The 12955-nt window shown below is 40.9% G+C and overlaps 1 protein-coding gene across 4 annotated transcripts; it reads right to left on the bottom strand.

Annotated features, from left to right (window-relative positions):
- Window positions 1–1024: 1024 nt before the first annotated feature.
- On the bottom strand, window positions 1025–11200 carry LOC117439435 (single-minded homolog 1-like). 4 transcript variants are annotated; one of them, XM_034075315.2, is made up of 12 exons: window positions 10984–11200; window positions 9796–10206; window positions 8431–8513; window positions 8226–8315; window positions 7955–8063; window positions 7450–7535; window positions 7018–7217; window positions 6687–6793; window positions 6368–6515; window positions 3884–4040; window positions 3396–3774; window positions 1025–2962 (listed from the first exon to the last, which is right to left on the bottom strand). In XM_034075315.2, the coding sequence occupies exons 2-12, from the start codon at window positions 9968–9970 to the stop codon at window positions 2220–2222; spliced, it is 2277 nt and encodes a 758-aa protein (XP_033931206.1). In that variant the 5' UTR covers window positions 9971–10206; window positions 10984–11200; the 3' UTR covers window positions 1025–2219. The 4 variants fall into 4 exon arrangements, with proteins under 4 accessions (XP_033931206.1, XP_071058097.1, XP_033931207.1 ...); XM_071201996.1 differs by having other exon boundaries at window positions 3396–3771; XM_034075316.2 differs by having other exon boundaries at window positions 11058–11200.
- Window positions 11201–12955: the final 1755 nt, after the last annotated feature.

Here is a 12955-nt window from a genome sequence, read left to right as displayed (position 1 = left end):
TCCAGCTACATGTGAATAACTTACATATATTAAAATACATGGCACAGAAATTGCCTCTGAGCAGAGGTCAGAGCGGCTAAACGTGCAAGTTCAACTGCCTCAAACGGCAGGAACGTGCGGCTGCAAGTGCATTTAAAACGTGACAGCTCGGTAGTCACACAGGCAGTTTGCTGTTGTAATGACTATGAGGTGTTTGTAATAGATGTATGTAATGCCCCTTGTTAATAGTCGTTTTTGGGAGTGAGGAAAAAAAAAACGAGGCTTTTAGAATTCTACGTTTTTAATTATTGTCAACACATCCCATGGAAAGACCCAAAACAGGAACACATTGGTCCTGCTATTGTCTGTGTATCCACAGCCTGGTATAGCTTATTTATTTCTCAAAAAACCCACACAGATGGTGCATATCATTGCACTGACCCTGTTCTGTCATTACGATGAGCATGGTTGGTTAGTGTGAGTCCATCCCAAAAACACTACTGCAGTAAATACTCACTAGAGCACCACGTGTATAAATCCCTAACTAAAATTAGTCAAACAAAATACAAACCTTACTCCCAGTCAAGTATGTTTGATCAAAACAAGTGTCTAGCAGTTTAAAGAAATTATTTAGCCTTATATTTGTGACCCAGATTTTCATTTGTTTGTCATAGGATTTGTTGACACTAAGAAACATAGGGTATGACATTAGTCGTATCTTCCAAGTCTTTCTGTTTTTACTATATAATTAACAAAGGAAACTAACAAAAATACATTTAAAAAATCTGCGTTATAATCATATATCTATATCCTTTTATAGTTTTTAATATAAGCGTTTTATAAATAGCTAGTGTAGGGATGGGCCAAAATAAAACAAACTAAATCACTTCTATTTGTCTATGTAAATCTAAATCTGTCCATCTCAAAATGAGTTTTTCTGAGGCATCAGCAGTGTGTGTGTGTGTGTGTGTGTGTGTGTGTGTGTGTTCATTCATTTAAGAGTTGTGCAACAAAAATGAAGGGAGACAAAAATGTTTTTGTTTGCAACTGTATTCAGATTTAAGACTTTTTAAAACCAATTAATAAATAATCTTGTCACTTCTTTTTCAAAAGTTCATTGTGAGATGATATTTACATCATAAATTAAATAAGAAACTAAAGACATTCAACACATTTTTTATAAGTTTGTATCCTTTTTTTTTTTAACCCTTCAGGCCACAGTGACAAATATAAAAGAAAAATCTCTTTGAGAACAATAATGTGGAATTTAATTGAGGGATTTGAGGATTAAAACGCATACTCTTCATAACTGTATGCTTGTAAGCGTGGTAGCAGCTAAGTGAGGTTAAAACAGGAGAGGAATTATACTCTGATATGTAAAACATGTCTTGACATCCCAACATTAACAGGGGAAGTGGAGATTAAAAATGCGTTTTTAAATTTTGCGCTTTCTCTTTGCACTCTGGGGGCATTTCACATAAACATTAAAACAGTTTCCAATTGAGCTGTGTATTTCACATTTTTACATTTCAGAAGTATCTATTTATTTCAATTTTCCCACCCAAATTATTTAAATGTAATGTTGGTGTAATCCAACAGCAGATCTAATTTTATCCGGCCAATAAAGATTTGACTTTGATAGAAAAGAATGTCAAATACAAGAAACAGCCCACTGACAAATAAATAGCAGGAAACATTGACATCTTACAATAGTGAAACTCTCGCCTTTCCCATGATGCACTTCTTGTGTCAAACATTATGTTCTGTGCGATGGAGTTTTCAGGTGAAGGGGCAATGGAACAACACGGTTGTTGTACTGCCTTTGTAAATCGTCTCCTGGACAGATTAACTCACATGGCCAATGGTGCGTGAGACGTTTGGAACAGAAATGCTGGCTTGATGTTTAACCAGACTCAAAGCTTGGGTAGCCTTAGCAAGAAGGGGAACTCAGTCACCAATCAAATAACACTATATTCTTATGTAATGGAGCAAACCTCTGCCCCTGTGAAGTATCAGGCCACTTCATCAACACAAGTCCATATCGTGCTTCATACAAAGGCTGACATATTGTGCTGAACGAGCAACCAAGGGCACCTCAACCCAGTGCAGGTAACTCTTATTCTTTTTCTTAAATTGTCCAGACATTTGTATCAAGCACCTGTTGTGTTTGCGTGTGCTTAAAGCACCACCTTCCTGAACATCCTCACCTAGAGAACAGGATGTCCCTGCCCCAGATATAATCAGCTCCCGTTGGTAATGATAACTGAGGTGGCCTTGTGTCCCTGCATCTGCTCGGTCTGCATCCTCACATGGGACGCCACATCGTACTGGACTCCTCCACAGGCCAGGCCCGAGTAACTCCGCAGGTTCTCCGGGTCGTACAGGTGCTCCAGGGAGTATCCAGTCAAAGCATAGGCTGCTTGCCTGTCCAGTGGCTGCCTGTCCTGGCCCTGATAGAGCAGTGGGCTCCCCTGGGGCTGTGGAGGGTGGGGGGACATATCCGTCTGCATGTAGTCTTTGGTGAGGCCCATGCTCGACCTGGGGATCCCATCAGAGCTGGGGCTGCTGAGACGGGACATAGACGCAGGACTGGTTGTGTTTTCGTCATTGTCGTGCGGTCCGAGCACTTTGACACTGTCACGATGATGTAGGCGTTCAGAAGGGGGGTCGATGCTGGGGGCTCCCGGGCCGCGGCACACCACGCTGGGCATGTTCAGCTGGGAGTGGTGTGAGAGTGAGGAGGTGAAGCACGGACTGTGAGCTTTGGCGAGCCCTGAGACGTCCAGCGGCGCCTTGTGTTGCTGCAGGCGGCTCTCTTCTTCTTTGATCATTTGCTGTGTGGCTCGGATTAGGGTCTCCATCTTGCTGGGCTCTCGAGGGTTTGCCCGGAAGTGGTCACCATGGTAACGCTCACCTGAATCACTGGTGGACCCGCCTCCATCGGGTGAACTCACCACACTGTCTTCATCCCAGTGGCCCCTTCCTGTAAGAAGAATGAAATTAATGAATTACATTGTGTTAATGAGTAATTACGATGTCTTTCTGCGTACACAAAGTGTGTCAAAATTACTTGCATGATCTCTTTCCTATACTTGTTCTCGTATATTTTAAGTACTAGTGGCTAAAACCACATGTTTATTGTGTGAAGTTCTACTTTAGAACTATGGTCTGTTAGACTGTCTTGGCAGAGGCACGGTGGGGGTTGTTTCGTTGTTTGAGGATGTGAAATGTGAAATAACTTGGCTTTCAATTGCAGGCAATTTCGGAACAGATGGTAGCAATCGGCACACTGGCAAGAAACGGCGTAAACAACTTAGCATGTCCCATAATAACATTTGGAAAACAGCTACTAGGAGAAGTAAGGCCAGGGCTATTTTCAGGGACAGATGGTTGTGGTCTCAACCCTAACACCTCACCGTGGATGGCTCCATGGTAGGATGTGATTTCGTAGCCATCGCTGTTCGATTTTGGCAGCGAGAGCACAGAGCGAGTGGCATCCCACCACACCTCTCTTCCCGACTGAGGGTTTCCGAGGAAGTAGCGGCCACTCTGGCATCGCGCTCGGTCACAGGTGGAGGAGTGAGGATGCGTTTGGGCATGTGCGATATCGTCCTCTGATAGACCCAGGCCGTAGCACAGGGAGCCGGACTCTGGGTACAGTCGGTAGGCGCAAGATGCCTCCGCAGGCTCACTGGGATCCAGCAGCTGTGGAGATGCAGAGTCCGTCAGCGGGCTCCCGCCCCACTGGCTGTCTGGATCTGACTCCGAACGCTCTGGATTGAAAGCTGAAAACTGCTAAGAGAAAAAAAAAACAATGGGTTTTGAGACCTTCTCCCTTTTCAATTGAGCCTGAGCCAAGTTTCCTTTCTGGATTTAGCTCTATGTAAAACATACTGTTAATTACCTGTGGGTAGGGTGACACTCTGGCTTTGGCCTTTGCCTGGGTGAGACGTGACTTGGTGCTCTTCCTGTCTTCACTGTGATTGTCAGCGTATGGGAAGGCTGGCTTGGTGGGGCTCATTTGGTCCAAAGACAGCTGCATTCCTTTATACTCAGTATCCCTTTTGACACAAACAAAATATACGTTTGGGATACAATTAAAAAGCAGAACCCATATTTATCAAGGTTGTGACTTTTTAGCAATGGTTCCAGCTCAAGGAATGTCGGGTCAGTCAACCACTTTGGTTGGGTCAGAGATATCTCAACAACTATGTGATGGATTGGCATCGAATTTAGTGAAAACAATCATGATCCCCCTCTTTATAAATTCTAATACCTTTGTGATACCCTGACTTTTTATTTTGAGTCTGAGCACCTTCCTTATCTCTACTTTGTGTTTAGTACTAATATGCAAATGTCATCATGCTAATATACTAAACTAAGATCGTAAACTGGTTGATTGTTGAGTACCTTGATCACAGACACTTTGAATGTTGTTGAGGAAGGCATACTTTTATCTTTTCACATTTCCCTCCATTTCTCCTTGATCCTATTGCAAACCTTAAGGCTAGAGGTGTTCCATATAATAAGTGCACCGCCTTTCTTTCTTTTACAGTTTCTGTGGCAGTGTTGCACCAAGTGACATAATCAGTAATAGGTCTGATGCAGACGTCTTGGTCAATATTGAACGTAGATAAGTACACAGACTTATTTTACAAACACACATTGTATACCCCGAGTGATGTGAAGACTATGAGAAGTATAAACAACATTCGAGATAAATTCAACCCTCCCACTTCTGAAGAAAATAACAGACTCTATGAACAAAGTTAATCATTATTTCGTACCATACAACCATTGACAGAAGCAGAGTAGAAGACAGTGTTAGTAAATGGGCACACACTCTGCACTGGACCTGGAAGCATACTATATAAAACATTGCATAATGTAGTTTTTTTTACTTGTATATGTGCATGCAGCTTGTACACCATTTCTGACATTTTAACCCACTGTACTGTGGCTGAACCCAAGTGTTGCTGTCGAGGGAGTGAAAAGGCTCCCGTGTCAAGTGTTCAGCAAACATGAGCCTATTCTTAACTTATCACATCAACAGTATGTAATAGCAGCTGCCTGGCATTTTAAACCCTGTGGCCCATCCCTGACCCTGCACAGCCAGCCTCTTTAATATGACTCTAAATATGACCCATTCTTTATGTACAACACCTTGGGGGAAAGGCTGTGTTTGGATAGCCAGTACACAGTGTGAGTGTTATTTGCTCATGCAGGTATAGTTGCAGTGGCTGGTTCTGCATCCTATCTGTGCCCTGGATGACTTATGTCTGAGCCAATAATGTTGGGCCTTTGTGCAAACTCAGCTGTGTTAGCCGAATTCCACCTCAGGGTCAATGTCAGAGCACCTCATGTCTGAAACACGCCAGCAGCCAACCTCCAAACATGATTTATTAATGGATTCTTGCTAAAATGCTGTCGGGGCAAGGTGATTGAAATGCCGTTTGTTTTTTTAATATAGGAGTTCTTTTTATGCTGCACGTGAGCTTTTGGATACTTCCTTCTTTGAGCTAATTATTCTCTTGGAAATTCACTGTCATTTTAATATAGTTACTTGTTTTCTCCTGGCTGCATTGGAGAAATCAATACTTAGAGTGCAGCCATATGCATGCACACACGTACAGAGACTCACACAAACACCCATATACACACACGCACACACACACCCGGTAAATCCACATGTGGAACAACCACACTTAACAAGGAAAATCCAACATGTTCTTCAGCTATGAGATAGCTATTGATTCTTAGTTCACCGTTTGATTGATTTTGCTTTCCTTAGACTGCAGATCGATGGTGACAGTAGAGGTTTTTTGATGGGGTTGAACCCTGATATTTGTCTTGTTGTCTCAAAGGGCCTTAGTGTGCTTCTTGCTCTCATAACACACAACTGGCTGAGCCCTACAGCCACAGTATTTGGCGGATTTGTACAGAGAGGCTACAGAGGGATAAACACAAGGATTTCTCCAAGAGACAAAGATCCATCCTATCATAGAGTGAGCTTCAAGCGTGGATCACAAGAGCATATGATATGATTTTACTTAATCTAGTTAAATAATCAATGCTCCTCCCTCTGCAAATACCATTAAATATGCAGCTGCTTTTAGCCCGGCATAGCCCCTTAAACCTTGTGTCACTATGTTTACGTAGCTGTGATTTTAGGGATTTCAGTCTAAATTGTGATGAAAGTTACAATTTGATATCTGCATTTTACGAGATTGCAAATGTAAGATTCAGAGAGATATCACGAGATATACCTTTTCACACGTCTCAAGAAAGTGTAAGAAATATATATGTTTTTCTTAAATCAATCAGATTCTTAACAGTTGCTCTTTTAAGGAAAGTTTGATTTTAGATTAGAATATTAAATGAGACTTACGTGAGGACGTAGTTAACGCTGACGATACAGTGGGGTCTTGAGGATCGGCTGTTGTGGACGATTGTGGCGTAACTCTGGACCCACACCCAGCCGCCGTGCTTGGCCAGGAAACGATAATACTTAGTGGTGACTTGGCCTTTTACCAGCACTGAAGGAGATAAAAGAATCAGACAGAAGACAGAGATGTATGTACTTAACAACGTGTGTGAGTGATTGTCTGCACATGGTGCCTGCAGCAGGTTGCCTGAGCAGTTACTTTTACAAGAGAAGGTCAGCCAGCCTGTTGTAAAGCATAATGTAGGGCAGGATTGTAACTCACATAGGTGGTGTGCACAGCGGAGGTGGAAGATGTCACAGCCGTGGACGTGATGGTACAACGTTTTCTCTATCAGGTCCTGGGGCTCATAACCTGTCAGCTCTGCCACCCTGGAGAGAAATTAACAAGTTGTTTTTCAAATATGCAGGGATTGATCTCGGCTTGTTTTGTTTCACTTCGCGTGTTATTACAGGCAAACATTTGAGTTTACTAGAGAACCAACTCTCCTAAAATAAAAAATGTAAATGCTTGTACTCAAATCAAGAACATTGGATTAGAAAGAGACCTTGAAAGAAACACTGTCATATAAAGGACATTGACTTGTGTACAGTACCTGGAGTCTAGGAAGATGAGCTTCATGTCTAAACTGGCTCTGAACATAAACATGTTGCTGTGCAGTTTGATCTCCGTTACAGCGCTGGGCGGCAGGGAGTGACCCACAGCCACCAGGCCCACGTTCTGGTAGCAGCCCTCAAAAGGGGACATGTCCAAACTGTACTGCCGGATCTTCAGGTAGCCACTGCAGTGAATCACCTGTGGAGCAGATAGAGAAAAAGGTAGTTATTATATAGCATGATTAACACTGCTGCTCAACACAAATATGGGATTATTTTTGAAATACAATATTAAAGGAAATTAAAAATCATTCATTTTTATTTTTTGTGTCACATTTTACATATATTTTTTTAATGTAATACTTAAATGCAAGTCATAATTTTGTGTATTTTTTAATATCACAAGCCAGTGACAAAGCTTAATTGCCTACCTTGTATCCACCACTGGTGAGGCCTGCGTTTCTTTTTGCCAGCACACATTTCATCCGCAAAAAAAACGATCTCTCCGCTTCATATTCTAAAGGAAATAAACATGTTTAGCTCGGCAATTACAAAATAAGGGTCAGCTCAGGAAATCTCATAGGAATAAATAGATACGATGTGTATTTAAAAAACGAAGTCCCTCTATACCACTAAAGAGGCTCCGCATTTGAATAATATGCTATACAAAAACACATGCATTATATGTGTTACGTACAAAAATAAATAGATGCATTGAAAGAAATAAAGTGATTTTACTTTTGAAAAACGCCTCCTGCAGGAATACTAAAACGCATTTCCATACGATGCACATTTGCATCTGTGTTACATTGTTGTAATACGAGACACATCCGTTGCATTTGTTATCACCATATGCTCGTTCTAGACACCGTAAATTGTAATTGAATTGCAAATATACGACATGCGTTTGGGAAGCCTAGAGGAAATGTATTTTACCTTGGACGAAATGTGAGTGATATGGCTGATGTGGCGTCAGCACGGCTGTCATCTCGTCGTGGTCGGCAGGATGGACATATTCATAAATACTGTTCCCAGTCAACTCTACCTGTTGAGAGTAACTCATGTAATTAACAGGTAAACACTAGGCGGTCTTTTTTTATTCAACGCGATGTCTCCGTTTTTAAATTAAAGTAGCTGTAGAGGCTGTAATCATAGAAATGCAAAAGAAAAATATGATAGGTAAATAAATCTGATCGTACAAACGGACCTGAGAGAGTCCTAAATGGACCGACGCTGTCTCTGAAATGTACATTATTTTCCCATCTGGAGCCACAACAAAGATAAATCCGTCCAGCGTCTGAAAAAAAAAAAAAAAACACGCCACAATTACCTTTTTATTATTGTTGCATGACCATATCAGTCTCTCGCCATTATAAACAGCACATTACGCTGGCAATTATAGCCTCACATACCTGCAGTAAGTGAGCTCCCAGCTCTCGTCCAATATTGTCCGCAGATCTTGTTCGACTTGTGTGACCCCAAGCCTCCCCCAAACCTGGAGAGTCAAATAACGGTTTTTAGATTCTAAATGTGTCATTATAATGAAATGGAACATTTGTTTTTATTCAGATAATTAAAAAATAAGTATGTTGTTATTGGTTATCACAACTACAGAGGCGTGTCTGGTAAAACGGTGTATTTAGTGTAAAAGCATTTACGTATGTGTCTTTCACATGTTGTGCAGACATGAACCTCGATAATCTGTTGATGTTTACAAGGTGCACAGTCGATGTGTCTCATTATAATAATTTATAATTCGTCAGCATTCAGGATTATTACTGTTGTATTAGTAGGCCTGTAATCAAAACAAATTATAAATTAAATGTAATGCCTGCCTGAATTGAATTCAAACACAAATCTGACCAACCTTTAGATTTTATTTTATCCAATAAATGCCCCAGTGATGGCCGTTATTTCCAGTTTAAGTAGATAATGCAAGTAACTGTTTCTTATTAAAATTCATTCAGTTTTACGAGAAATCTCACGGAGCTCAGATATCGTCAATAAATTCGGTGCTGCTGTGTATTGGAAATGGAAAACGGTCTCCACTGTAGTTTAAAACAAACCCCGAAAAAAACGATAGGTTTTTAGTGTCTTATTTTTAATCTGCATTAGATATGTATACATGCTACTTTCGTTTTATATATTATGACACCAAAATATGAATGTGTGTTAAATGGCGGCAGAAACGGTGGCTTCTGATTAGATATAGGCCTATGGGAGATCATTAGTGTTTTTTTCTTATACAAGAGAGGCTGTGTAATATTGTGTGTGTGCCTCCTGCTTACATGGCTTCAGGTGATTAGGAGCCATGCAGTTTTTTTGTTAAATAATTGGTACATCTTGTTCTCAGTCACGCAGTCAGAGGAGCCTGCAGAGAGCTGTATAAAAGATGGTGGCCATGTGTAAAGACTCCCTGCAGATCACTATAATGTTTCTTTAATATTTCTTTATGGCTTAAAGTAGGTAGGCCTATGTTAGCGTGTGCATAGGTAAATGTATCCTATTCATTTTGTATTTGTTTATTTTAATAATATCTACTGCATTGTTAATTATGACTATGGAAATTCTGACATTTTTTATAATTATAGTATTTTATTTACACTACTTTATTTAGAGTACGCCTCAACTAAAATATTTGCATGATGTGTGGCCTTCATTGTAACACATTATAATACTAGTCGTTCATTGCTGATTTTATATTAAATAGCGTATGGTTTTATTTCCGTATGGACCATAATTCTTCTTATCATTTTCTTTTATTTCGCTTCGCTCACCCTGAGGAAAAACAATTCTCATCTTCAGGTAACTCGTCGTCAGTCTTATGATGGAAGCTTTGTCCAGCTGAGAGGTGATGGCCGACGGTAAAGGCAACATTTTAGCCAGTTCGTAAAATTCACTGTTCTCCTTTTCCCGTCTAGTCCTTGCGGCCGTTTTAGATTTCTCCTTCATTTCGGCGCCTTTTCACGGTATCCTTCCTTATCTGAGTCGGTGGTCATTCAAATCAGTAGCTTCACTGATTCCTCGTCGCTTTGGTCTTTTTCATTGCAGAATTGTGTCAGATAAAAGAAAGCCGGAGTTTTTATATAAACTGATGAATCCAAAAATAATGTGTGGGTATCCCCGGTAGTCCTGGTTCAACTGGTTGTAGTTAAAGCTCCACGGTGCTGTGAGATCTCATCCATGACCTGCAACACACACACAGGAAGAAAAGAATATTGCTATATCCTCCATTGCATGTTGATCTTCTGAGGCCCACGTCACCACGTGTACACTTGCACTGGCCATGATGTAAGTGTCTGTTATTTTATTGTGAGCCTGATGCAGGTCTGCACATCAGATTGAGCTGACTCTGAATAACAGCGTTACAGATTAATTCACACATCAATCATTCATCAAAACAAAATCTGATTTGTGATGATTATTGAAGAATAATATCACATGGCTTTAAGAAGACGCATCACCACCAAACGCAGCAATTACATAAATACAACAATGTAATAATAACAATTACCGCAAAAAAACATCATTGCAAAATTGAGACAATAAACTAAAACAATCCTGCATATAATAAATTAAATTGTGATTGAATAAGGTATAAATAAATATGGAAAAACAAATTGTTATGGTTGAAGGGCACACTGCAAACGTGTCCAACTCAAGTTATTTTAACCACAAAGCCTGCCTTTAATTTGTCTCAAGTAATACTTAAAACAATAAGGTAAAATCAGCATTTTTATGTTTCTTCAGCAATGCTAAGACAATCCATCATAGCTGAATACTGCAGCAGTGTCGAGGAAATGTTGTACAGTTCCTGGAACGTGTAGCTGCCTTGGGAAAAATAACAGTGACATAATTACTCTTCACCTCGATTTTGTTCACTTGTTTTAAGAAAATAACACTTTTTTTACATCCAATAAAGGTTGACAGACTTGTTGAGAGAGAGATATTTGCAGTATTCCTACCTGCGCTGAGTAACACTATATTTTCCTACATCTGGATCGATGTGGCCTTAGAGGCAGCCTGCTAGGAATTTCACCTGTCCTGAACCGGGTTCACCAGTCGTCCCAGTTAAGTTTGGTCTCAGCTCCTCCTGGATTTCCACCTGGAAAGGCGAACGGGCCGTGCGCTGCATACACCTCTCCAAATTATAAGGACGCGCAACGAGTGGCATTCGTGCTCAACAAGCCTCCTCTATCCTCAACTATCCCAATGTCCCTCTCTGGAGCTGCTCGGGACCCGCCCACCGTGTGCCCACCTCACTCTCATTGGACGAAAGCGCTGAAAGTAAGTTCGTGATTGGACCCTTACCGTGGGCGTCACCTTGGTACGGCAAGGTATGCGCGGCACTTGTCCGTGCCCGAACTGAGTTTAGATGTGATCTTGTTGTGTTTTTGTCATTAGCGTGGAGATCATGGATCAAGCAGAATAAATAGATAAATCCGCATAAAATAGCACAGCAAGGGAATGTTTGGCAGGTAATGGGCTCACTAAAGGCAGCACAGACATTTACCTGGCGATTATTGGAGGGGAAATATCCAGAATAAACCTACAATCCTTTTTATGATAGAGAAATAAAGCATACTTTCTCAATTAAATGTATTTCAAATTGGGCAATTCGTTTTCTTGTATTTAATATCACGTGTTTACCTAAATAGAAATGATTCTGAGTGCTATAATTTGTAAACAGACTAAAGTGTTTTTAATTTTTCGCTATCAAAAGATATTTCCCAATTGGTGAAATCTGGATAAAAGGTGCAGGGTAAAAGGATATCACTGCTACGGGAAAAAAACTGAAGATGTTTTACTCCTGGTGCTGTTGTCATAATAAACAGGCCTTGAATCCTCCCCTGAAACCAATGCCTTTAGCCTATATGTTCTCCATTATTTTTACTTAACTGTACATGACCGGCATAACAATGTTTTAACACGCTAAATAATTCACTTGTTGTCTGGTGGACAAACGTTTAACGTTTTTTGCTGCATTTAACGGGTTAGTTGGTTATTCTTAAACATGAGAAGCTATCAAAAGGCTCTTAAATGCATTGCATTTAATATTCTGAGGTTGTTGTTGTTTTGCGCAATATTAACTCATCAAACCCAGCAAGTAACTCTATTTTGGAGCAGGGGTTTCTTCTTAAAAAAAACCAACAAATGCAAACGTTTTACACCCGTTTGACAGAGTACAGTGCACTGCGTCCAGGGCTCATGCTATAGTTTGATGTCCGTCAAACACGTTTATCTGAGGATTAATTTCCATGGTGTGAATCAGATGAGAGCGCCGCGGCGCATGTAGTTTTTTAATTAGGTACCGGGTGCTCAGATGGAGGAGGAGGAGGTGGGGGGTGGGGGGGGGTTAGGCCAGCGGGCGCGGTGACGGGGGCGCGGACGCATGGCGGTGAGCTCATTACGCACATAATTAGCCCTTAAATTGATGCTGCATCCTGCCATAATTGGAGATTCTCCTGCTTCCTTGTATTAGATATTGCTCTGTTTCCTCATTGTGTGTGGGTGTGTGTGGACAGATAGCTGTGTGTCTATATAAATGGCTTCTGCTGGACTCAAAATTAACCCATACCAGGCTATACCGATTCTATTATTTTCTCATTTCTGACAGATAAAAACATCAAATTGGCAATTAGAGGACAGCCCCAGATGCTGACTGGTTCTCAGGTCCTCCCTTTAAAGATAACAACATATTACTGCATCCTTCACATCTGATGTTTCTGTGGCAGGAATTCCTCTCTGTCAAGTCTTTGAAGGTAACACAAGCTCCTCGACATCTCTCACTGTGACGAATCCCCTCATCACTGGATCTCATTTCCTTCCTATGCTTTACATAGGTCAAAGGTCACCGTGGTTTACTCACTTCGTAGATCCATCTCTGTGCAAATTATTTTAATTCCATACTTCTTTAAAAACAATCAGCTCTCTTGT

Source organism: Pseudochaenichthys georgianus, chromosome 24 (assembly GCF_902827115.2).
Source record: "Pseudochaenichthys georgianus chromosome 24, fPseGeo1.2, whole genome shotgun sequence".
NCBI classification, from domain to species: domain Eukaryota; kingdom Metazoa; phylum Chordata; class Actinopteri; order Perciformes; family Channichthyidae; genus Pseudochaenichthys; species Pseudochaenichthys georgianus.
Note: the sequence above shows the minus strand (reverse complement) of the source record. Positions and strands in the feature narration are given on the sequence as shown.